The following is a 26247-nucleotide window of genomic DNA, read 5'->3' as shown; positions in this document are numbered from 1 at the left end:
TAGCAGTTCTGCCAACATCTTTGTTAGTGCAGTTACTGTTGAAAGTAAACATAAGAGGGGAATGAATGTAGCTAAAACATGTCAGATTCACTGTAACGGTATTTACAAAATACATCTAAATGTATACATGTGTATGAACGCTATGCATTCCAACTCCCTCCCTTCCCGCTCTCTGTAAACTACCACAGCCATCCTGCTTGGCTAGGAAAGGAAAGCATGAGAGGCAATTTGTGCCATGTCTCACACGCAGTAGCAAGGCTTTCAGCAGAAGAGGATTTAACAGATGCTAATGCAAAGAGATGGCAACACTGGAGAAGCCTGCAGGATAACGTGCTGAACTGAAATGACAGAGCTTAGGTGCAAACTGGATGACAAAGGCTGGGATGAGCTGAGGCACTCAGGAGGCAAAGCTGAGAGGCTCTGACATGGAAGCATGGTGTGTAATTTCGTAAAGCTGACGTGCTCTTCTCTCGTACCGTTCACTGCTTGTTTTCCGCTGATTACCTTTGCTGCTTAGACATCTTGACAGTCCCGTTATCATCTGAACTGTGATTTTTTTTCTAATTGGGTGGTTTTAGCATGAACACTCAAAGAAAATGATATATATCTAAAATAATAATAATAGTAACTGTGCAGAATAAAGACAAAATCATGCTATTGCAAAAGCTGACACTTGGAACTCAGATTTACTCAACTCTAACAATATAAATTACAGATTTTTAAATATAATAATCCTCTTACTCCTTGCTTTGATTGAAACAACTCTGAATGTAGAAAATACAGTGAAAATTGTTCATTATTAAACAGTACCAACATTTGCATTGAATATCATTTTTCCAGGGATCTGAAACATTTTTCCTCATCTTCCCTTTGGCTTTTAGCAAGTGAGTAGAGTATGCATTAGAGAAAGACACTGCTTATACTAATTATTGTACCCTGCATGCTCTTAGGCATGCCATGGACTGGTTTACACCTCGCACGTTTTGCAAGACATGTCACATCGCTCAAAACAAGACCAATTCAGCAGGAGCACCAGGAACTCCAAGAAAGGAGCTTGCCCTGTGGCGTCTGCTACCATGTCCTTGGCACCCCACAGGCAGCAGGTGCCTTAGGCACTGCGAGTGGGGCGATTCCCCTCGACCCCACAGATCTTTGTGTGAACGAATGAATGAATGCTTAAAATAAAAAAGAGCATGAAAGTTACGCTTCCCCGGCAAACTTGTTCGCCCAGCAAGGGCAGGCGGAGAGGGGCGGCAGCCCCACACCTCCTCCTCCAACTCACCCTTGGCGCTCTCCGTGCCGCTGTCGGCGCTCACAAACTCCCTCCCTCCGCCCAGACCGGGCGAGCGATAGAGCGATATCTCGATATCCGCGGCGATATCGGCGGCTCCGGCTCCTCTCCGGCTCCGGAGCTCCCCGGTGGGGCCGGGCCCGGTGCGGCCGCCCCCGGGCGGATTAGGGCCAAAGCCCGCCCGCCTGAGCCCGGCTCAGCGGCAAAAGCCGCTCCGAGGGCTCGGCGATCCTGTTAAGTTCTCGGAAGGGATCAAAACGTCAGAGCAGCCCGCCGGGTGCTCATGCCCTTCTCCTCTTCCTCCTCTTCCTCCTCCTCCTCCGGCGGCCGGGCGCCTCAGCCCCTCGCTGCCCCCCATGCTGAGGGGAGAGGGAGGGCGGAGAGGCTCTGCTCGCTCCCCTCTCGCCTTCCTCTTCCTCATCTTCCTCCTCCTCATCATCATCTTCCTCCTCCTTGGCCTCCTTGGCAGCGTGAGGGAGCAGGTGAAGCCTCACCTGAGGTCCGTGAAGGCTTTCACGCTCCCCTGAACTTCTTCCCCTGACTCCGATGCTGCTTTTCGCAGGGTCCTGAGAAGATGGAAACGACGTGCCGTGTGTGAAGGCGCCATAAAATGACCACTCGGCTGGAAAAAGAGCCAGCAAAGCCACGTCGTTTGTAGCTGAGAGGATGTTGCACCTTGCTGCACAACGTCAGTTCAGCTAGACTGCACAAAACATGCCTAGAAATGCATGTAAGTGCTCGGGTCTGTGGAGAGGGAACGAATTACTCACTGCTCTCCCCGCTCTAGAAAATTATTTTACATATGAAAGATTAAGCACATCACACGCTACTCAGAGGAAAAAGCTTAAAACTCTTAAAAAACACAATCAGAAATTCAAGCTCTACTTTCTCAAGCAGCTATCACGTCAGTCTTCAGAGCAACACAGTGTTTGTTTGTTGATCAAAATAGAAATGTCCAGGAAGGCAGCAAGCATTTGAAGAGCATGTTTTTGCTTTTCTTTTGCTGCTCTATTGGTCCCTAGATACCTCCAGGCAGTATTTTGGAAGTGCAGGTGTGGGAGCTAGCCTACCAGGGTGCACAACCTGCCAGGCTGCTGTCTTTCCTGGTGAGGCTCAGGAACTGGTTGAACTTTACAGGTGCTACATTTAGATGTGCACTGTTTGCACATCCTGGCTTCCTGTTGCAAGGTCTAGTCATACACATTGCCCCCATGTTCTGTTTGCTACTTGAAAGGAGCTTGGGCAGGGAATTCAGGAAAAACCTATGGAATTTTTCCAAAGGTCCCAGATCTGGATAGCAAGAGGGTTAGGACTTGTGGTTGCATTGCAGCTTGTTTCATCACCGAAGTCTGGGACCCAGTTTAAAGGCTAGTGCTGATGAACACAAGGGAAGGAAGTCTACAGAGTCTGCAATTTTAGGGAGGACAAGTTCTCATCTAGCACATATTACTGCTTTTTGGTAGGGGGATGCTACTTCCTTGGTTTGGACACAATTGGCTTCAGCTTGGTATTTGGCCCAGAAATGTGTAAATTTGCAACATAACTGCTATTTTTGGCACCTAACCTTGGTAAAAATTACCCCATGTATATATTAACCATTTAAGGGAGGCAATCAAAAGTAAATTATACATGCACACACAAAAACACAGTTCTGTCCAGTGACTCACATCCCTCCCAGATGTAAGCAAAGCATTTCTAAAGGACATGGGATAAGATTGTTACTTCCCAAACAAACCTGTTAGGGGAATGATAGTAAGAGCTAATAATGGAGAGTAGTAATGGATGCTGTTCGTCTTTAATATGTGCCAATGAGACCTCCGTGTATTGAGCTTCATATCTGACTGGCTAGAAGCAATGTTCTTGTAGTGATAATGATGAAATCTGACAAACTCTATCACAGATTTATGAAACGTGCTTAAGTTTATGAGAGAGCAAAGCGGTGTCTTAATCAAAGTATTCAGAAAAAAACCTTCAACCCTCAATCTTTCAGTGACATTCTGGTTACATGAAACATTCCTGGATGATTCAATAGCTGATTCAAGCTCCCCATATCATGACATTCTTGTTTAAGTATCATCAGATGTCTCCTCCTACCATTAGTTAAATATAGAAACATGGAACAGTTTGGGTTGGAAGGCCCCAGAGCTGAACATAATAATCATGGAACCACAGAATTGAAGGGGTTGGAAGGGACCTCAAAAGATCATCAGGTCCAACCCCCCTGACAAAGCAGGTTCCTCAGAGCAGGCTGCCCAGGTAGGTGTCCAGACGGGCCTTGAATATCTCCAGTGAAGGAGACTCCACAGCCTCCCTAGGCAGCCTGTTCCAGTGCTCCATCACCCTCACCGTGAAGAAGTTCTTTCACATGTTGGTGCAGAACTTCCTGTGCTCTATCTTGTGGCCATTGCCCCTTGTCCTGTCCCCACAAACCACTGAAAAGAGGTTGGCCAAGTCCCTCTGTCTCCCACACCTCAGGTATTTATACACATTGACGAGATCCCCTCTCAGTCTTCTCTTCTCCAGGCTGAACAGACCCAGGTCTCTCAGCCTTTCCTCATAGGGAAGATGCTCCAGGCCCCGTATCATCTTTGTGGCTCTCTGCTGGACTCTTTCCAGGAGATCCCTGTCTTTTTTGTACTGGGGAGCCCAGAACTGGGCACAGTACTCCAGGTGAGATAAAAGGAGGTTAAAGAAGAAAAAATACAAAAGTGTAACAGAGCATAATATAAATGGTCTTCTTTTTCTTAAACTGGATGTGTTTCCTAATACTCTACATCTGTTCAAGCATTTTATCTATCAGATGAAGTTTTTCTTCGGAGAAAATTATTCAGGGGCAGTCAGTCATACTAGCTATCTGGCACTGCAGACCTTGACTTTAGGTTCAAACACAATTTTGCAAATAAAACAAGGAGAGTTCTGAAAAGTGGTTAACTATTTGGAAGAGCCTCCAGGGAAAAAACATATGGATGTTTTTGACCAATGGAAATCAGTGAAATGCTTTCTCAGTGAACTACACAAAAGGAATGATATTTCAGATATCTGAGCAAATACTCTCTCCCCATGAACACACAATACTTGTCCCAAAATAGAAAACCTCAGTAGATAATTCAGCTGCCTTAACATAAGGGTCTGGTTCCATTTTAGATACCCCAGTGCACCCTGCTTAGCTTCTAGTTGCATTTCCAAGAGGGCACAAGTCTCCCATAGATCCTGTGTCATGTATACAAGTTCCACTCAGCTGTTCCCCTTACTTCAGTGCATATCAAACAGCATTACATCTGTACCCATCCCCAAGTCACAAGTCCCTTAAAAATTTTAATCAAAAAATTAATCTTTTATATATTTTATAGAATTAAATCTCTGAGAGAAAAATGTTTCATAAAGGAAAAAAAATGTTGTATTAAATTTTCCAAACACTTACCATAACATGTGTTTTTGCTTAAAAATGTTATTTTCATTTTTAGGAATTAATGCATTGTCAATATACTTTTTTTTAATGTAGGATTTTTTTTTCCAATGTTTAGGTGAAGCTGAATTACATAAGTTTTAGAATAGGTAACTGATTTCTCAAAATGAAAATGGAGCATACTAGAAGTATATAAAAGTTACAGCATGCACTGATTGTTTTCCTTTCCCTCTCTTGGGTTCTTCCTGGAGTAGTATGCATGGTTTAAGAGAAAAGTCATCATTCACTGTAGAAATACCAGTCCTACACTTACAGTTCTCTGGAGGGTTCAAAGCCTTAATTAAAGCCTAAAATTCCAGCTACAATGTTCTTTATGGAGGTTGTTAAAATAAATACCAAAGATAGAAGCAACATTAAGTGTTCTCCATTAAGTGTGCTACCTTATCTGCAGCTTTCCAGTTGAGTTAGAGGCATGACACATTTCTTCCTCAAAACAGGACTTGTCCTGGAACAACAGAGATTTTACTGGTGCCAAATCGAAACCAAGCTGGGAGAGTGCAGCCACTCTCACAGTGACATGGCAATCTGGGATGAGAAGCCATTCAGAGCAATGACTGTTGCTAGCACAAGATATCCAAGACAAGGTGCTCCATGCCACCCACAAGGAAGGGGGGATGATCCCTGCCACTGCAGAAAAATATGTGATTAAACCATTTGTTGTCCAAATAACAAAGCATGCACAACAGTAACAGTGAACATGGGGCAAAAGGAGGACCAAGCTTTTGGAGACAGTAAGAAAGGGTGAGAAAGAGAAGGGGAAGAAAATCAGGAAAAAGTGGGATTAGTTGGAAGGTGATAAAGAGAAGACAAAGTGGTAGCAGAGCTCCTTACAGCAAGAAATAGAACCAGTGTTATAAAGGATGCAGGAATCAGTGACTGAAAAGCCCAAGAAAAGGTCAACGGAAGGCTTAAACTTGCTGCAAGTTTATAAAAAAAAAAAAAAAAAAAAAAAAAAAGAGCTACTTTACACCACAGATACAAAGTATGTGCTAGAGATCTACACAAGGTGAGGGGAGGCTGATGGTAGGCAGCTGCTGATCCACCTGTCCCTCCTTCTAGTCCTCTTGCACCATTTACTTATAAGATACAGGGACTGCTAAGGGCATTGCACCACCATGGTGTTCTGCTAGTTACCTAAAGATGCTGGGACAGGCTCTTTTTAACGTTTACCCAAATGAAAATCTGGTTAGCTAAATATGTTGTTTTTCTAAATATTGGTGCATGTTTCAGACATTGATATTAGGACTATCCCTCTCCAAGGCAGCCTCAGTGGCTGTGGCTAGTAATTATATTTGAAACCATGTCCAAAATTAAATGTAACTAGTTGCAAAGCTCACAAATATAATTCTGCTAAACAATCTCCAGAAGAGATTGAACAAGCATATTGAAAATGTAGCTGCACAGACAAAACACAGAGAGGCATTTGTATGGAGCCACTAGTGCTCTAAACATACTTGGCCAGTCGCATGAAGTACACAGAAAACTGACAAAAAGGCTCAACTGCAGCTTATTTTCATCAGTCGTTGTCAAAGTAGCAGGCACTAGCAGGCAGAAAAACATCCTGAGTGGTGTGAAATTTGGCAACATTTTTCAGTTCTGATATTTATCCCTATGGGACAATTGTGTTAGTATTCAAAACCTATTTACTAGTAGGTTTCAACCTGCTAGTGTCAGAGTTTGGCCAGTTGTTTAGGTGCTGATGATGACAGAAAAACTAATAAATAAATAAATAACCTTTTCACTTTTCAGTTTCCTGAATTGTTAAATATAAGAGAAAATGTGCTAGTACAGGAAATAAGTATTCCTTCTTTCCAGCATTCTCCTAATTTCATATTTTCTTCCCATGTCTGGCCTGTGCTTCATTTGTACAGTCATTAAACCAGCCCTCTGAGAGCCATCAACAAGTAGGTTCAACCTGCTGACAGCTGCAAGGCATCATGCATCAAAATAGATTTGTTCAGTACCGTGATGCTGATGATTTAACTCACTGACCTAAAATTATTGGTCTCTGATGGTGGAAAACGTAACCATGAATTACCATGTCTGATTTCAACAAAGTATCTTGCAATTCTATATGCAAATTAAGGATCCACATTGTCCACAATTAAGCAAAGCATGGGTGATGGCTTGCAGCTGGAAATTTTAATCAATAGGAAAGGGAACATCTCTGGCTCTTCAAAATAAAAGAAAAGAAAGAAGAAAAAAAGGAAAAAAAAAAAAAGAATAAAAAAGAAAAAGAAAAAAAATAGAAAAAAAAAAGAAAAAAGAAAAGAAAAGAGAAAAGAGAAAAAAGAGAAAAATCAACCCCTTATGTTTCAATCTTACATGCCTTCATCCTTGGCTACGTGGTTATTAAATACAGTATTCTCTGTCATACCTTTCTTTCTCATTTTATTCTTTCTCAGCCTTTTTAGACCTTGCAAGTGAAATTCCCCAACTGTCAGTCCACTCTGAATTCTTCCTCTTGTTTCCTTTCACCTTTCATGTCATGAACTTCTCACACTTACCATCAAGGCCCTTTTTAACTGCGTCCATCTACTTCTCTCTTTCATGTTTTCTTGTTTTGCTATTGCACCAAGAATTTCATTTTATAGATTTTTATTCTGACATCACAGTGTGTTTAGTTTAATTTTCCTTTTAATAAAACTAGAACATAGCTGCCAATACCCACATAAAGGCTTTCATAGTTTATTTTGGAGTCTAGAAAAATCCTAATATTTAAGTGGTATTTATTAAGTGCCTTTCTGTCTAGAAACTTCACAGAATCACAGCACCACAGAGGGGCTGAGGCTGTCAGGGCTCTCTGGAGGCCACCAACCCCAAGCCCTGCCCCAGCAGGGCCACCCAGCACAGGAAGCCCAGGCCCATCTCCAGGCGGCTTTTGGAGATCCCCAAGGAGGAGATCCCACAGCCTCTCTGGGCAGCCTTGCTTCTTGTCCTGGCACTGGGTGTCACTGGAAAGAGCCTGACTCCATCCTCGCTGCACCTTCACTTCAGGTATTTACAGACAGTGATGAGATCCCCCTGAGCCTCCTCTCCAGGCTGAGCAGCCCCAGCTCTCTCAGCCTGCTCATAGAAGAGGAGCTCCAGTCCCTTACTCATCTTGGTGGACAGATGCTGGGCTCTTTCCAGTATGTCCATGTCTCTCTTGCACTGGGGGTCCCAGAACTGGACACAGTGTTGCAGGAAGCACGGCCGAAAGCACGACAGACACACAGTAGAGTCAGATCATGCTCCATTTTATTGCCCGAATAGCCTAACTTTTATAGAGAACTTAACAGGGGTGGACAGTGTTTCACACAAGATTATTGGTCAAAAGCACTCAGACAAACAGCTACAAGAAAACAACCCCACCTGCAAGAAAACAACCCCCTTGTGATTAGCAGTCACATAGACCTTGTCCTTGAGGCCAGCTACTGGTAACAATATTTTCCTGAATTCCTCAATTGGGCGATGTGGGAACACTGTCATGGGAACTTCTCATAGTTGCCCTGGTAGCTTGGTTTGCTCAGCTACAGCAAGCCATGGGATTTTTGCTGTTTCAAGAAATCCCTCAACAATTCCCCCTTCTTCTTTTGAGCAAACCAAGCCTGACACAGCAGTTTTACAAGTAACTCTTTAGCTATACTTACAACACACAACGATGATTACCACCACCATAAACCAAATCCTTAATCCTCTTGTGATTAAACCCAGCAACCATCTACACTTTGTTTCAAACAAGTCAGTGAACCATTGATTGAAAGGATTGATACCATATTGAATCTTTCTCATGTGCTCTTTCAGGAAAGTAATGGATTTGTGAATTGACTCATTATGATCAGAAAGGTTTAAACAGTACATTCCCTTAAAGTCCTCACACCCATTCCTTTAAGCCAAAAGCAAGATGTCAATAGCAGCTTGATCCTGTAAAAGCAGATGTCGCAGACTATTTTGATCTGGTAACATCTCCTCAAGTATCTCTGTCGTGGCATAGGCTTGCCTCTCGGCCCAGCATACCAATTTTTCTAAGTTGTTACGTGCGGCCGCAGATGCCACTCCAGGCACCGAAATTGCTAATGCCGCTCTAGCTGCAACCCCACACAATTCAACATTATCATTGCAATCCAATGCAAGCAATGTCCATTTATGTCTGGTGATCTCACGCAACTGTAACAAGCTAGGAGCAAATACAATGAGTTTATCTATGTAACATGGACATCTGATAGCATTTGCAGGGATACCTTGCCAGGCCCCATCCCCACAAATCAGAAGCACATCAGGAGGTAAGGCCAAAGCTGTACAATTGTTCCAAACACTGTAGTTGTTACCCCTTGTCTCCATGCTATAAACCCCTAAACCTTGCTTAGCAGCGTCATTGCAATCACAGGTGTTATTTGTGTCTTTGTACCAGTATGGCCTTTTCCAGGTTCCTGTAGCAGGAATCATCTGATATCCACGGCTACATTCACTTTTGTAGCCACCTTTCAGGCTGATACACATCTGACTACAGATACCAAGGTTTTGACATTCATCAATGTCTCCACAGTTTCTCTTGTCTATAAACTCAAACCCAGCTGGACAGTCACATTCATTTATGATGCATTCCTCCAAGGGCTCATCACCCCAGTCCTTGCAGTCTCTCTGCTGGTTACACACTTTATTGATATCTATGCATTCTCCACTTCTGCACTTGAATTTGCCAGGTCCAGAGCACTGAATAACATTGTTACAGTTTGCTTCATCAGTGCCATACAGACAGTCTCTCACACCACTGCACTGCCTACTCCCATGGACACAGTTCCCATCTTCACATCTGAACTGGTCTGGCCTGCAGGTCCGAGAAGGGCAGTTAATTTCATCACTTCCATCCTTGCAATCAGGATCTCCATCACATCGCCACTTCTTGTGGATACATTCACCTGAGCTGCACTGCACCTCACTCGTAGCACACTTCACTGGAGGTGCAGGCTGGCGGCCACACTGCTCCAAAGATTCATCCGAGTGGTTGGAGCAGTCAGCATCATCATCACACACCCAGCTGATAGGGATGCAGGTAGAACTCTTGCACTGAAACTCATGAACACCACAGGTAGGAGGTGCACACTCCAACTCATCGCTACCATCACTGCAGTCATCTTGAACATTGCAGACAAAGCTTTTGGAGATACATTGCCCACTACTGCATGTGAATTCTGCTGCACTACAAGTCACAATGCCACAATTCTCTTCATCTTCTCCACTGTCACAATCCTTTTCACCATCACATTTCCAGGACACTGGGATACACTGGGTTGACTGAGGACCACAGCTGATTTCATTTACCCGGCATGCTCTCATATGACACAGCTCAGCACGCTCATCAGACCCATTTTCACAGTCCGGATCCCCATCACACTGCCATCTATTTGGCACACACTGACCACTGTTGCACACAAAGTCAGATTCAGCACACATCTTCACACAAGCACTCTCATCACTGCCATCTGAGCAATCTTCACATTTTGCTCTAGCACCGTCGGCAGCAGTGCACAGGCAGGCGAGGGCGAGCAGCAGGCAGAGTGCCCCGCAGCGCGGCAGCACCCACCGCCGCCCTGCACCTGTGTCACTTATACTACTCCTATTACCCGTGCTGTTAGTGTCAGTGGCATCCTCCTGGCACCGTTTCCGTCTTTGTCGCCCCTTACTCTCCCCCTTTTCTTTTTGCCACTGACCATTCACCACAAATGGATGAGACACATGATTACTAGTTAGGAAAGAGAGTGTAATGTCTGCTATACGGCTGCAGGCCGTGCCAGCTGCAACCCTAGAAGCTGTTTGTGAACGAGCCTGACTGACGGTGGTCATTTGGCGGTGTAATCTGCGTCTCTGCTCTCCTGCCCTGCAATAGAGCTAAATCGTCATTAATAGTCTGTAGAATGTGGCAACCCCACGGAATGTTATCCAGAAACATAGTTATAACACCGATCTGGGGACGAATAGTCTTTTTTTGCATTGCAAGATAACTTCTTATAAAAAGAATGCCAGAGAGAAGCAGCACAGCCGCTGCTGCCGCTGTCTCCATGGTTACGTCAGACAGGCTGCAGGGTCCTGATCTCCGCCCCTCTGCTCTGTGCCGACTCGCCACACGGTGAGGGTCGGCTGCCGTTGTCCACTGACGCCTCTGGTCTCCCGTAGCAACTCGACTCCGGACGGCCTGCGCCGCAGTGTGATCACGTCAATTTCCCGCGGCCCTCCGCAAATTCCACGTCCCGCCGCAACTCTAATTCCCGCGGCCCTCCGCAAATTCCACGTCCCGCCGCAACTCCGTTTCCCGCGGCCCTCCGCAAATTCCACGTCCCGCCGCAAGTCCGTTTCCCGCGGCCCTCCGCAAATTCCACGTCCCGCCGCAACTCTAATTCCCGCGGCCCTCCGCAAATTCCACGTCCCGCCGCAACTCCGTTTCCCGCGGCCCTCCACAAATTCCACGTCCCGCCGCAACTCCGTTTCCCGCGGCCCTCCGCAAATTCCACGTCCCGCCGCAACTGTAATTCCCGCGGCCCTCCGCAAATTCCACGTCCCGCCGCAACTCCGTTTCCCGCGGTTTTCCGCGTGTCTCAGCGGGAATACCACGCCTCACCGTGAGTCCTGTGTACCGTGTTTCTGGGCCGGTGTCCGGTCCGCTCAAGCGCCGGTCGGATGGGCGCTCCGAAGTCCCGACGGCGCGGCGAGGTCGCGGCGCCGCTGGTCCCGGCGCCGCTGGTCTCCTGGTCTACCTGCGTTCGGATGTGCCGGCACCGCTGGTGTCCCGCTGCGCTGCGATGTTTGTCCCGGCGAAGCTGCGATGTTCCGTTCGGGTCCTGTTCAGGTCTCAGCCTGTTCGGGCGCCATATGTTGCAGGAAGCACGGCCGAAAGCACGACAGACACACAGTAGAGTCAGATCATGCTCCATTTTATTGCCCGAATAGCCTAACTTTTATAGAGAACTTAACAGGGGTGGACAGTGTTTCACACAAGATTATTGGTCAAAAGCACTCAGACAAACAGCTACAAGAAAACAACCCCACCTGCAAGAAAACAACCCCCTTGTGATTAGCAGTCACATAGACCTTGTCCTTGAGGCCAGCTACTGGTAACAATATTTTCCTGAATTCCTCAATTGGGCGATGTGGGAACACTGTCATGGGAACTTCTCATAGTTGCCCTGGTAGCTTGGTTTGCTCAGCTACAGCAAGCCATGGGATTTTTGCTGTTTCAAGAAATCCCTCAACAACACAGTGCTACAGGTGTGGCCTCACCAATGCTGAGTAGAGGTGTAGTATCACCTCTCTGGACCTGCTGGTGATACTTTGCTTACAGATCAAGAGAAGCTGTTGCATTAGATGCTAATCCTCTGATGATGATGCCTGCTACCACTCCGGATTTACTTCCTAGGTATCTTGGAGGATGAAGAGACTTTTGAGTAAGGCACCAGCCTACAGAAGATTGGGTTTCTGGCTCTCAGCTTTTTAACAACTCTTTCTGTGCCTCAATTGCCATTTTTCAAGTGAGTCATTTGCTGGCTTACAAATATATGTATTACCAGAATAGCTCTAGTAATGTCTATTAGTTGTTCAGTATAATACTTCAACTACAGAGCATAGGCAGCAACATAGCCCAGTGGTTAGGTGCACACTTTGCTCCCTAGATAAATGGCTTTAGTTTTATCCTCTGTGAGAAAATTCTTGGACCTGAGGCAAATCTCTGAGTTCTGCTTCCTCAATCAAATATGTGGGCATTAAACTCCTGGGGAAATCAAATCTCTGTGATGCTAAACTTCAGACATCCTATTACACCTTTTTCACCTTTTTTTTTTTTTTTTTTGTGTGTGAATCTATAAAATGTAAGAAGTATACTTAAACAGCCAGTGTTTAAAAAACTGAGCAAATATGGAGTCTTGTGTAAATTATTGACTCACACACATGCTCCTCCTTCAGTCCCATTTGGCAATGCATTACCTGCTCCAACTTCTTTTCCTACACTACTACAGCTATGAGAGACATCAGCTAACAAGGGCATTCCTTCCTAGAAGCTACTAATTTCTACCACACTGCCAAGTTGTCCTTCCTTCCCTTCCCTACATCTCAAGTCTCTGCTCCATCCCCAGTTATAGCCTCCAGCCACTGGGCTTCCAAGATTGACTTTATAAATGTAGCTGGCCAGAAAAAGAAATGAGCAGAATTAGGCTAGGCATCAACGTTGTAAAGCATCCCCCTACTGGTCTGCACTGGTATAGTGAGCATTCAGGATGGAAAAGTTCCAGATCTCTAATTAAAGTCTAGGAGTTCAATTAAATTGCAGCATATATCTGGTAGCAGAAGAAGTAAGAGGCAGAAGAATCATAGGACATGGATTGCTGTGGGAAAAAAATAAAAATCTGAGAGTTAAATAGCCAGGTTAGTAAAATGAAGAAGAATAGTTGAGGTGCATTCCTGCATATCACCATTAATAAGATTAATTTCCACAGGGAACCACAAATTATTGAACACAGATGTAGAAGATCAAGAAGAAAGGATCAGGCATCCAGCTGTCACCATAAAGATAGTATCAGTCACCTGCTTCCTACTAAGCCTGATTGGAATCCAAGAGTTTTTTCAGGAGTTTTGAGCAGCCTACCTCAAAAACTTGCACATCGAGAAAAGCATCTCTCAGTCTCACCTAGCGGTCTTAAGGAGCACAGGCCTAGAAATGGCTCCATCAAGAGTGGTGGGTATCCTGTGTCCACGAGGAATATATTGGCAGTGAAATCCAGTGACTAATTCTTTCTTATTCCACATACTTATCAGACCAGTTGGCTGTTGGGTTGGAGAACCATGAAAATTTTCCTGTCAGTGCACATACATTTCTACAAATAACTACAGTGTCCAGAAGACAGGGTGTTTCCTCACTAGCTACCTCTGGTCAAAAGACCTTGTCAAGAGGCAACGTTTATCCTTTTGCCAATCGGCAAAGCATGTGAAGTAGGAACATGCTGCACCAGCCCAAAGGATACAATGAAGGGTGCACTTCCCTTTTGCTTTCTCCTGAAAAGAATTGCTTCTTAAAGCTCTCCCGTTCTAGTTTTGCAACATCTCTTTCATCCTCCAGAGCATAATACACAAAGTATAATCTCATCAGAGTGAATACTGGTGCTTTAAAAATCCTGTAGCTCTTAGCAGTATATGCTAGAAATCTTATAGCTGGTGAGCTGAGGTGTTATGACACCTTTTTCTCAAACAAAAAGTTTTAAGAAATTTTTGCCTTCAGTGAATTGGTTATAATGCATGGGCCATGCTCTGTTTTCAGGAAAGGAAATTTCCTTGTCTGAAAGCAGCACTGGGAAAAGCAGCCTTTCTGTTTTTCTGTGTTTTGTGACACTGCATGTCCAGAACAATTATTTGCTTTTACTTACATATAATGAAAGTGCCTTTTGTATCATGCTGTGTTCTTTAAATAAATCCATTTTATTGCTTTTATTACACCCCTGCGAGTTAAAGGAACACTGCCAACAACACAGTGGCTAAACAACCATAAAAATTAAACATTATCTTGAGCTATTTTCTTTTAAATGGAAAAAACAGGCAGAACTGTAAAGAAAATCACAGTTGTTGAGTGCATTAAATGGGATTTTATTTTTTTTACATATACTTTGACAGTCTTTGAGAAAGAAAGAATTTCACACGGATATATTTTCTCCAGCTGCTTTCCATCTCTCCAGAGTTAGTCTATTGAGATGAAGTTCCCTTTAACTCCAGGACAAGCTGGCTTGAGAGTTTTGGGGTTAATCATCAGTAGCCTCTGAAAAATAAAGAAGAAAAAAAGACAATTGATGCAGCAGTAACTTTCCCCAAATGCACAAGAAAGATAGGAGCTCATCACAATAGCTTTCAGTGCCTTGGCTTAGTTTGTGGTAAGATGAAATCCTGAGCCTATTGTAGATTGGAAGCACTTGAGACTTGCCGGCTGCTAGCAGATGCTGCAGCATCCTGCATCCAGCAGCAGGGCAGCATTTTGAGGAATGTCTGATCTGTGAGGTCTGACAAGAGGATCGAGCCAGCTGAGACTTTGGCCTCAGTTCTGTACAGATGCCCAGCTCTCTGCTAGCCGGGGCTCAGAGCATCTATGCAGTGCTCAGGCTGGGTAATAACAGCATGAACAGCCCTGCTCACATCTTCATGAAAAGGAGATGGGGTTTGCTGTGCCATGAGCATCTGTCCAGTGGCTTCCCTCAGGGGAGCTGCAGAGCTTGGGACAAGTTAGCACCAAGTGCACGGCACCAAGACATGAAGAGCTTCAACTCATGAGCACGCTCCAACTCATTATTAGTTTACAGTGTATACACATCTTGATCACATTTGTCTACATTTCTGTGGGGATAAAAAACAAAAAAAAAAAAGTCTTAAAATTGGGAAACTGTCCATCTCAGCTTTTCATATGAGCATGCTGCCATTTTCCAGGGATGGGAAAGAGAAAGGAGTAACAACACACATAAACATTTTAACATCTGTATTGTGAGACACTCGTAGTTGTGTTCCTTAACATCACGTGCAGTCCATATTCAGAGAGGTATTTTTATCAGCCCCATACAGGAGCTGCTGGCAGGAAGAAATGTAACTTCATAAAAAATGATAACAAACTGCAATACTCTGACAGTTGCTAAAGAGAGCTAATTTTCCCAAACTGTTTGTATCACAGTCCTGCATGTATTGATTTGCATGCTTTGCAATTCCCCACCAGATGAAATTTTGAAATCTTGACCTCTACCTAAAGATAACACAAAGTAAGGTAATTTAGTGCAAAAAGTGAATGACATCAGCTTTGTGTGGAAAGGATATGAAAAAATCCTTTTTGTGATAGAAAATATGCATAGAATTACTGATGGCTCTTTTCTTTTTAAGGGGAACAGGCAAAGCTGCCGAGGGCCTAAGCTGCAGGTTGGCACCCAGTGCCCCTCTAGGGCACAAGGAGAGCTGTGCTGTATGAACAAATTGCCTGCTTGCACCTGATCGCTGAGAGCACATCACTTTTGCACTGTGAAATGTTATCAGTAAAAGGTAATTACTGAACTCACTTGTACAAATCCACCACCATCAAGCCCCCATCCTACATTGGCTAAACTCAGCACTGTAAAACACAATCACCCCCCAAGAACTTCCAGGGACTTCACTGAACTGAACCAGGCCCCCAGCTGGAAGCAGGCAGTGTGATAGAGCTGTCCTGCACCTGGAGGCCAATCGTCAATATCCAAAATAGAAACAACCATCCTTTGTTGTCAAAAACAAGTGCGTAGTGGCAGTAAGTGCTATTAGAAGTCTTCTGAACCTGTTAGTTTATGGTATCAGATGTAATGATGCTATCCAGGAAGCCAATTCTCATCCTTTTATGACAGCCTTGTAACCTACTCACTGAACTGCAAGCTCTCAGCTGCTCTAAACTGGTGCAGGTCCACAGAAATCAGCAGAGCTGAGCTTATTTACCATATCTGAGGCTTTGGCTATGGGGTTCTGCCATGAGGGGCATTATCTTTATGCTAATAGTTCTCTCAAGACAGCTGTGGTCTGCAGTAAAGCACCACCAGGACTCCTGACGGAAGAACAAGGCTATTTAAAATCTCATTTTCTTCAAGTTTAGAAATCATCATTTCCTGTTTGCGCTGTAGTTCTGACCCATTTCTTCTGATTGTTCTGCTTCAGAGGAGTTAAATGAACAAAGATCTGTGCAATAGTTGGACGGAATTGCAAACCTGAGGAGAGCTCATTTGGTTTCATTCCCAAGAGCAACACTGATTAGATCTGCTGCAAAAAGCCACTTGCATTTAAACAGCTTGAGTTATGATTTCAAGCCCAGTTACAGAGCGGGAGCTCACTTGAGGAAAACCATGCAGATCACACGTGCAAATATAAAACAAAAGGATTCAAAGGACGGCAAAACCAGAAACAAGGAATAAAAGCCTTCAGATGGTACGTGTGCGGTAAGGTGTAGTAAGGCAGAAGGACAGGACTGTGTGCAATACTTTTTAACCCAAAATAAGTGAGCTGTTCCTTGGCTTGCATAAAAATAAATGCAGAATCCACAGCAGCAGGCACTGCGTCCAACTGAAGTCAATGGAAATCATCCTATACATTTGTGTACAGCAGGTTTGGATCCTTAATATGTAAATGAAAACCTTGCCAGCCACCTAAAACCAGTCATTTTTTACAGACAAAATCACAGGACAAACCATTACAGGCTAAATTTTCAAAATAATACTATTTAGTGTTACTGCCAAGGCAAAAGGATGCAGAAGAGTAGACCAAGGCAAAGACAGATGAGGAATCTCCCTGCCCGGTGCCTTGGTGAGCACTCAGAGAAGCCAGCTCGTGCCCCTCTCTGTCAACAGAGAGCTCCGAGGAATGGGGAACACGCGGTCACTGGTCTGCAAGGACACAGCTCAGGGCTCGAGAGAAGTGTGGAAGCTCCTGCTGCCTGCAAGCCTACCTGTGAAGTCTCTTATAATGTCGTGCAAAGCAAACCGCCTGCAGACACGGGCTCAGCGAGCCGTGCAGAAGCACAACAGATGCTCAGGGAGCTGCAGAGGTGGTGCTGTGAATTTTCATGCCACAGTGTTTAACCAAACATGATTGCAAATGCATCCTTCTTAGTGTCTCCCAGGTGACTTGCTTGGGATAAACAGCATACAAGAGGAAACTTATTTTTCACGTCGCTTCTCAAGGCAATCCTCTCTTAGGGAAAATGAAATGATCCTGCTCTCTCCAAGGGGATTTTCAGTGAAAAAAAGGCACTGACAGGAATGCAGCCCAGCTTCTCCAACTAGAAGAAATGGGCATTTTCAGTCACATAATAGAGGTCCACTAGCAGCAAGCACAGGGAAAGGGAGACAATGATGTGAAATATAAAACAGGGCTTAAAAGCTTGTCTCATCATGCTTTTTGGAAGTCATTGCTGGGCCTTACTAGTGAGCCTGAGGATGCTGAGGGCCTGCAGTCAAATGTTGGTAACCACGGATTAAAGACTTCTCTTTCACAGCTCTTCAATATCTGTACTTGGATCTAACAACAGATGAGGAGTTGGACTGTACCCTGAAATACCTGAGACATGCTGAGTGGTCAGTATCTCACTGCTTTCTGTGGGTGTTTTGCCAAGTTGTGAGCCTGGAAAGTAAAGAACTGCAGCATTAGAGGAACTAAAGAAAGCATGTGGGAAAGGTACAAGGGGGTGGCAGCTCCAAGCATCTGGTGTGCTGGCTCTGCCTTCAGCAGAAAGCTGTGACCAATGACAACCATGGAGCACAAAGAAGAAGAAAATAAATAATATCCTCTTTATTCCACCTTGGAGTTATTTTAGCCAACACCATCTATATCCATCTCCTGTGCACAAGGCTTGGGGTATTTACATGGCTTTCTGCAAACGGGAAGGTGAACAGGCAGTGACAGTCTTACTTGGTCCCACACCAAGAGGCATCAGGTGGCCTTCAGCACTGTGGTACCACAGGCAGATGTGGTCAACCCCAGCTCATGCAAATCAGACGAGGCAAAGCTGAGATGCTGAAGAAAGTAAAAATGCTTTTGAAAAGCACATATCATTGGTTGGGGCAGGTGGGAGCTGTTGTGTGATGATACCAAGGGAACCACAGCCAGTAATGGCAGAGACACCAGCAGTCTTTGCCAGTGTGAGCGTATCATGGGCAAGCTTGGCATAAACAAGTTTTCTGATAGCTCACAGCAGCGATCACTGCACCCTCTCCCTGATTTACTAAGCCAGTTCCTGGCTCTCGCTCTTCTCTTGGCAGTAGAGACAGGATCTTGCTAGATGGCTCTTCTCTGCCTGTCCTTTGAAGGGCTGCCACCTTTGCAGTGTGAGTGCTGTGCTACCCGTGCCCAAGCTCCCTTTGATTTGCACACAGGTGGTTGGTTGGGCCTGTATGATGGCCATAGACCCTCCGCAGCAGCAGCTACCAGCAAAACATTTTTGGAAGCTGATTTTGCTGTACATGAGGAATGAGGAAGGCTGTGCCTCAGCCTCCGTTGGCCTGAGTAGGCACGTGGACTTGCTCTGGGAGTGGCATAGACTGCTTCAGGGATGCTCGAGGTCAGGATTTCAATACAGCTCTGTTGATATCAGTCAGCTATGAACACCTGTCTGGCCCAGCTTCCCAATGGGCTGTACACAGACACACAATAAAGAGGGTCTTTGGTGTGCCAGAGTATTGCAGTGCAGGAAGAACCAGCTTTTAAGGAGAGCTTACAGGGGATGACCTTAAAAAGCCATTGTTAGCTCTTCTAATTTTCTCTCTTTAAATCTAGTTTTTCATATGAGGAAAAACTGCAACATTTGTTGTCTACTTCATACTCAGAGGGACAGCAAGGCACCCTAATGCATCTCTCTGGATTAGCAGCCTTCAAAGAGACTGCTACTGGTCTTCTGTTGTCTCTTGGAAACTCAAATGAGAAACAGCAGCCCAGCTGCCACTGGGAAAGGGCATTTCCCAGGACAGTGGCCTTTTTGCTGCACAGAAGAAATTCATGAAAACTTTTGGTGGTCAGCAAGTCTGGCAGCTTGAGATGGATCCAGAGAGTTCCTGAAATAGCTTCAGAGGCTGGCAGTGAAACACAAGAACTTGTGAGATTAATCCTGCTGAAATCCTGCACAGCCAATAAGCATTAACCCTGCTTGCACCTGCCTACACACAGAATAACAGATACTAGCCGAGTTGATGCTGCAAATTATGGGAAAGAAAAGAATGTTTTCATATACATGTATTCATAGCAGTTATCTCCCCATTTATTGTCTTACATTGCACTGAAGGTCAAGTTTCATGCCCTGAAGAAACTGTATTCCCAAAGTAAGGTTGTCCTTAAATCCTTTCCTCACTAAGAGACAGGAATTCCTAGAAAGCATTAAGTGCTAGAGGTTTTTCTGCTGAAGTAAGGAGACTGAGTCTTGGCTTCAGAAACTTGTGTCGTGCTACTGAGATACCAAGGAGAAGAGCTCAGCTGTTTCTCCTGCCCCTTGCATTGCCATGTAGCTGTCTTTCAAAGAGAGAAACCTGTAAGTCCTTTGGGCTTTAGCACCCTTTTTCCAGTGATAAATAGTATGTTATTCTTGGGATGTTTCACTTGTCTTGACATTATCCTCAAAGCACAGACTGATCAGTCTGACTACACTACTACATACCAGAGGATGAATTGTGTGCTCCTGCAATTCAGAGGTCTGCAAAGACAGATGTCTCTTTTGTATGGTGATTCCAATTTTGATAGCTCATTCACATGGACTTTTTCAAAAAAGAAAAGAGGATGAGTGTCTTCTACAAAATCAAAACCTCTCAAATGTGAGCAGTCACTATCTATAGTGAAACTCCTTTCAACTTTCACAACTGTAAAATAACAACATAGTATAAAAGTAAGAAAACCAACTTCACAAGCTTCTGATCACTAAACTAAGGCCCCAGCACTCAGCAGAAGCAAGGTGTAATCAGGCCATTCTTGATACTGCAGGAATTGCAGGTATTTTCAAAAATAAATCTCAAAGCCATATCCTACATCCAAACTATTGAGAAGTGGCATCACTGCATATTATTTTTCCTAAAAAAAAACAAACAAAAAAAACATATAGGGTAGGTCAGGTGACTAAATCTCCTCTGTGCTGTTTTCAAAGAATAACCAAAAACTAGGTCAGTGCTCAGGAAATCACTGTAGTCACTTTTCAGGAAGTCTGTAGTCACTTTAACTGTGGCTACATTTTGCTTACACAATGTGCAGAAGTGAACAGCAGAGGGTGTCAGCCTATAGGAAAACTTGAGTCTACTGTATAGGATATATCCTGTTTGCTATAAATCACACTAAAAAATCACAACATGAGTGCCCTCAAACACCATATCCACCTCATCCAGAGCTTCAGGGTCACTCCCATGCTTTGGGAGACTTTCAGACTCATCAGCCACTTAAATCAGCAAGGAATAAGTGGGTGGGTGGTTCTGAACATCTCCATAACTGCCTGTCCCTTTATGAACCTAGGAGATGGAATTGCTCCTGGCAGGACTGAGCTCCAAGCAAGCAGCCCAGTGCTCTTCTGTGAGAGAGTAGCTTCCTTCTTCTTTGGCTTTGCTGAGGTGGTGGGAGAAAAGAGCCATGAGGGCTTCTTCCTTCTGCTGGTGGAGTACTGCTTGAACAACCATGAAGAGCAACTGTGTCAGGTACAAAAGGAAACCTGTAAAGAACACCACTTAAAAGGTCTGAGCTCCATGCACAGCTGAACCCACCCACAGCTTGCAGATTAAAACAGGTGCTGCTTCCTCAACCAGGAATCCATTCTCTCTATTATCCACCTGAAAGACATGGCTTTCCCATTAAAAAGTGTCAAAATAGTAGTTATGTTAATGTTTTCATTCATTTAATGACTTTAGACTTGAATGTTTTTTCAATGGACCTTGCAGAATGGATAAATGTTACCTTGGTGACTTTCTGGACAGCAGCTCAGACAAATTATTAATGGCACTTTTTCATAGCCTGCCTTGGCATCAGGGGCTAGGGACCAGATCTGGGACGGAGGCCCACCCTCCAGAAGTTGGTGCAGCAAGTTTCACATACAACCCTATTGTCCCTGGTTTTCCTTGCAACTCATGAACCCATGCCTGTCGTATTGAGGTAGGTTTTCCATCCTATTTTCTCATGCCCTCTCCATGGTCACTGACTGTGGTGGTTTTACCGTGCTGGGCAGCTAAACCCCACAACCGCTCTCTCACTCCCCCTCCTTTAGATGAGGAGGGGGAGAAGTAAAGCAAAGAACAACTCACGGGTTGAGATAAGGATAATTTAATTAAAGGGAAATAATTATAATAATTAAATAAAGACTACCATGAACTAAACAATTTAACTAAGGGGAAGTAAAAGGGAAAAGGGGAAAAAGGGAGGAAAACAAACAAACAAAATAAATTAAAGCTATATGGAAGTGCAGAGGAAAGAAATTACTCTCTACTTCCCACAAATGAGCGATGATTGACCACGTCCTTGAAGCAAGGCCTCAACGCACGCAGCCGGTGTTCGAGAGGAGGACCGACGTCTTCTCAACGAGAGCCCACCCCTCCCCTCTTCTTCCTGTTTCCACCTTTTATTGCTGAGTGTGACACCACATGGTATGGAATATCCCTTTGATTGGTTTAGGTCAGCTGCCCTAGTGATGTTTCTCTCCTCACTTTTTGCCCACCCCCTAGGAGGGTTAGAGAAAGGCCCAATGCTGTGCCACTGCTGCTCAGCAGTAGACACAACACTGGTGTGATAACACTGCTGTTCCAGCTACAAGTACAGAGTACGGTACTGAATGGGCTGCTGCCGGGAAAGTTAACATTCCAGCCAGACCCAGTACACTGACGCAGGTAAAACCACAGGGTGGCATGGGCTGTGTACCCACTCCACTGTCTTCCTTGCACAGAAGGACACTTCACCCCAATAGCTGAGACACTGCTTTGTACAGGTGTGTGTGTGTGGGAAAAAAGCTATAATAAAAGTTATAATAAAAATAAATAAATAAAAAGAAATTAAAAAAAAAAAGAAATTAAAAAAAAAAAAAAAAAAGTAAAATAAAATATAACTTTCATTTTAATAGCCTACTTTACCTTAGCTACTGCACACCTCTTCTCGGGTCTGTCTTTGCCAGTTTTTGTGAAGGAGTGAATGGACCTGACCTTGCCTCTTTTCCCAGACTTCTTTGAAGTTAAAAAGAGTTTGCCACAGCACATATAAACTGCGTATACACAAATCCTAATATTTACAGGAACAAAAGTTTCGGTGTGAGACACAGCCGATGGTGAGAGATGAAGAATAATGTGTTCATTGCTTTGGCATGCTGTGGACTTCAACATTTTCAGGTCATGGTTAAAACTAATCAGGCCATTGCCTGAATGCATTGATCTCTCTTTAAGTAATATAGGATGGATAGGCTAGGGAAAAGGAGGAAAAAAGGATGCTCAGTTACCAGTCATCCACCAGCTTGTCACCAAGATGGTTCCTCTCAGTGGTCCAGATTTCAGCCTGTTCAAAGTGTCACACATTTATAGGAGAAAGGCTGCCCACCATGCCCACCAACATGGAGAATAACAGGGCTTATTTAAAAAAGACCTCTTCCTAAGCTTCTCCGTCGTGTGTAACCTCTTCCTAAGCTTCTCCATCGTGTGTAACCTATTTCTCTGTGGTAGCAAAATATGCAGTCTCCTGCTGCTCTTTCAGCCAGCATTAAGCAGAAGATTCATGTTACAAACAGAAGAGAGGCAAAGAAAATTAACTTTGTCTATGAAGACATGAAGGAAGCCTTCCTATAGCTTCTGTGCTGGGGATGAAAGCCCACAATGACAGCGTGTTGCTGCTCTTTGGCCACAAGGGCTGGCAGGGCTACACGGAACCAGCGGGCTCAGCACCACTTGCACCAGCCAACACTACCACGGCTAAATGCAGAGCCACATGTTTAATTAAGAGAACAAACAGACCAGCACTCAGCTGCCAGCGCTGCAGGCTTATTCACGATGTAATTGCCTGGCAACGTATTTTTAAATCCATGTGCCAAAATATATTCAAGCACCCAATACCAAGCAGTTACACTGAAGTGCTACCTCTTGTTTGGTAAGGAAAGGTCTGCGTTTCCTTCGTGCTGTAAAGCAGCTGCATGACAGAAGGGGTGCTGTTAAACCTTGGCAGGAACTTCTCGCAAAAGGTGTTTTCTCCAGTGATAAGCCTCATATAACATATGCACAGGCATGTTACAGGCTGATCCCATGTCAGCCTTCTTGATATGAATGAAAAACAGGAAAACAAGCCAGTAGGTACCCAGATCTGCATCTGCTCAGAAAAAGAAAAAATAAAATAAAATAAAATAAAATAAAATAAAATAAAACAAAACAAAACAAAACAAAACAAAACAAAACAAAACAGATACCAAAATAAATACTGAAAGATATAATATATGACACCTTGTTTTCTCATCTGCAGACACACTAGGATTTAATCAAACAGCATCTTGCCTTTTTATGTATAACTTATATCCAGTGTCCATGACCTCCTACAGCAGAAATCCCCACAAAAACTTGCCTAGCCCCTGTATTTAGTATGATTATATTTATATTTTTTGGTATTTTGTATGCATAGCAAGGGCAAAGCTCTTTCAATTCAAGGTGACTTTCATGTTAGATCAATGAAAACAACAGGAAAGAATAAAAAAGGCAGCATCTGTGGGTGGTAAATGAATGCAGTATGTGTGAAAAGACTTTCAGAACAAAGCCAGGCTCTGCAAACAGGCAGAGAAGATGAAAAATTTGAGGAATAGTACAGAGAAAAACAAATATTTTCAACTATATTCCCTGTCTGTATTCACCACATTGCCTGAATTCACTCTCCATACTCATTTGCTGTGGTAAAAGGTTTGGTTTTTCATTTAAGCCATGAAAAGCAAGCAGACTCACAGGAGTTGTGTCAGAAGGAGCGTGGGGAGATAGCAGCTCCATGAATGGCTGGTGTGTAAGGAGACTCTCCACCCACAGAAGTCGCTCCTGATGTTCCTGGCAAACACAACCCTACTTCATCTCAGCAAGCAGGGAGACTGGCTCCTCAGTCCACAGCATCCCAAAACCTGAGACCCCAAGCTGCAGGGCTGGACCCTCCATGTTCTCCTGCCCATGCAGTACCTGGGGCCAGGGTGCTGTGATGGCACTCTTTGCACCACACGTGGCACCAGATGCAGCTTCACATCGATCCCAACAAGACCATCCAAGGAAGACATTGTGTCGATGATTTAATCTGAGGAGAATGCTGACCGTGAAAAGTCATCATCCACAAGTATTTATGGCTTGCTGCTGCCCCATATTTGTCTTCAAGTACAAGCAACCAAGCTCTACTTCAGCTCTGTGCCTTGTAGAAGTTGTGTAGTTCCAGCAGTGCTGGGTGGATCCCAGACCTGTGTGGGCTGCTTATCACCAGTGCTCATCAGTGCAAAGTGGTGCGATAGCCACCTTCATGTGGCTTCTGGTTGACTTAAGGCACTGACAAAGCCATTTGCAGAAGAAATCTGCCTGGAAACATTAGAAGGGATGAGCAGGAAAAGTATACAAACCTACGTGTGTGAGCTCAGACAAGCCATCTCAAAATACATTTTAGGATTAGGGAAAGCTTGGCTGGAGCTTGTGAGTTCATGGGAACAAAGTTTGGTGCAAGTTTGAATAAGTCTGATCTGCTCTGTATCTTTACAGCAAAAAACAAGGAACACCTGCCAGACTGTTCAGGCCTTGAGTTTTAGAGCCTAAAATGCACAGCTTACCTCAGGGGAACTAAGGATGTTGGAATTAGCCACAGTCCTAAAATTAAAAACCTTTAATCAAATATTGTCATTATTCCTCCTGTGAAATTCAATGACAGTATTTTATTATTTTTTTAATACTGAAACCCAGGGCAATAGTCCCATCACAGTGCTGCAGAGGAACCAACCACTCAGGTGCTGGGGAATAAACTTATAAATAAGATCAAAGGCAAGCTCTGGGAGGAACAAAAGACCAGCCTGGCAAATGAGGCCCTGTAAATACATCACCGTATTTCTTTTTGCACTGTACCATAAAATGACTGCCTTTAAGACCTTGTATACCTGTCCATAACCCTTTCTCTCCAGATGAAAGGCTATTTCCAAAGGAAAAACTCGAGAGCAGGCTGAGGAAAAGTTCTAAAATATCCCTGACTCAGCAGCTTACCTGAAAACTGTGATGCCTCCCATCCTAAATCTCCATCCTTCTTTGACCTTCTTTCATCACTGCTGAAGAGGAACATAAAACATACATGTAGAACAAAGATCAGGTGTGCAGGGATCTCCAGCCTCCATGTGCCTGACACAGAGAAAAGTCACCTTACAGTCACAAAAATGGGCTCAAGATCAGATGGCTGTGACTACTTGCTGCAGCCTGTGCCCTGAATTTCCCACCATCCTTTCCACAGGCATTTAGGAAAGATGTGGAAAACAGAGAGGCAGGGGAGTAGCTGCTCAGATACCGCGATGCTCAGCTCCAAGTTCCTTGGGGAGGATACTGCCTGGAGCAGGGAGATGGAGAGGGAAGATTGTGCCTTCCTAAATATGCTAACAGCTGAGATGTGGAGCAGCTTTTGGGGGAAGAGGTTGCACTGCCAGCTCTGAGCCCCCAGCCACAGCAGCTGGTTGGAGTGGAAGAAGAACTGGGCAAAAAGAGCTGATGCCCAGTTTGGGTCACAGATGTGTTTGTGTTCATTTCTTTCTAACCTTTCCTTACAGCCCTGTAATTAGAAGACTGAGCTAATGGTGTGATGAAATCATCCCTCACACAGTTCTCCCCTTCAGCATGTTCTCTGTTAAATTGGAGCCTTGGCACTGCTGAGCACTCTGAGGTGTACCTCTCCAGAAGCAGTGCGGCCTCATAAGCAAACCTCATCTCGAGACTCGGTTAGGGACAGCGTTTGTTAGGTGCTGTTGGCCTGCTTCTGGGTAGTGAATACAGGGAGGTGAATAGGGCAA

The 26247-nt window shown here is 44.4% G+C and overlaps 1 protein-coding gene across 1 annotated transcript; it reads right to left on the bottom strand.

Annotated features, from left to right (window-relative positions):
* Positions 1 to 353: 353 nt before the first annotated feature.
* LOC311210130 (very low-density lipoprotein receptor-like) lies at positions 354 to 24498 on the bottom strand (the record flags this gene model as incomplete). Its single annotated transcript, XM_084287919.1, has 6 exons — positions 354 to 364; positions 1283 to 1476; positions 1786 to 1857; positions 9148 to 10391; positions 11372 to 11591; positions 24404 to 24498. The coding sequence occupies 6 exons, from the start codon at positions 24496 to 24498 to the stop codon at positions 354 to 356; spliced, it is 1836 nt and encodes a 611-aa protein (XP_084144045.1).
* Between the last annotated feature and the right edge of the window lie 1749 nt (positions 24499 to 26247).

The sequence above is a fragment of the Netta rufina genome, assembly GCF_964035555.1.
Source record: "Netta rufina genome assembly, chromosome: 1".
Taxonomy (NCBI): Eukaryota; Metazoa; Chordata; class Aves; order Anseriformes; family Anatidae; genus Netta; species Netta rufina.
Note: the sequence above shows the minus strand (reverse complement) of the source record. Positions and strands in the feature narration are given on the sequence as shown.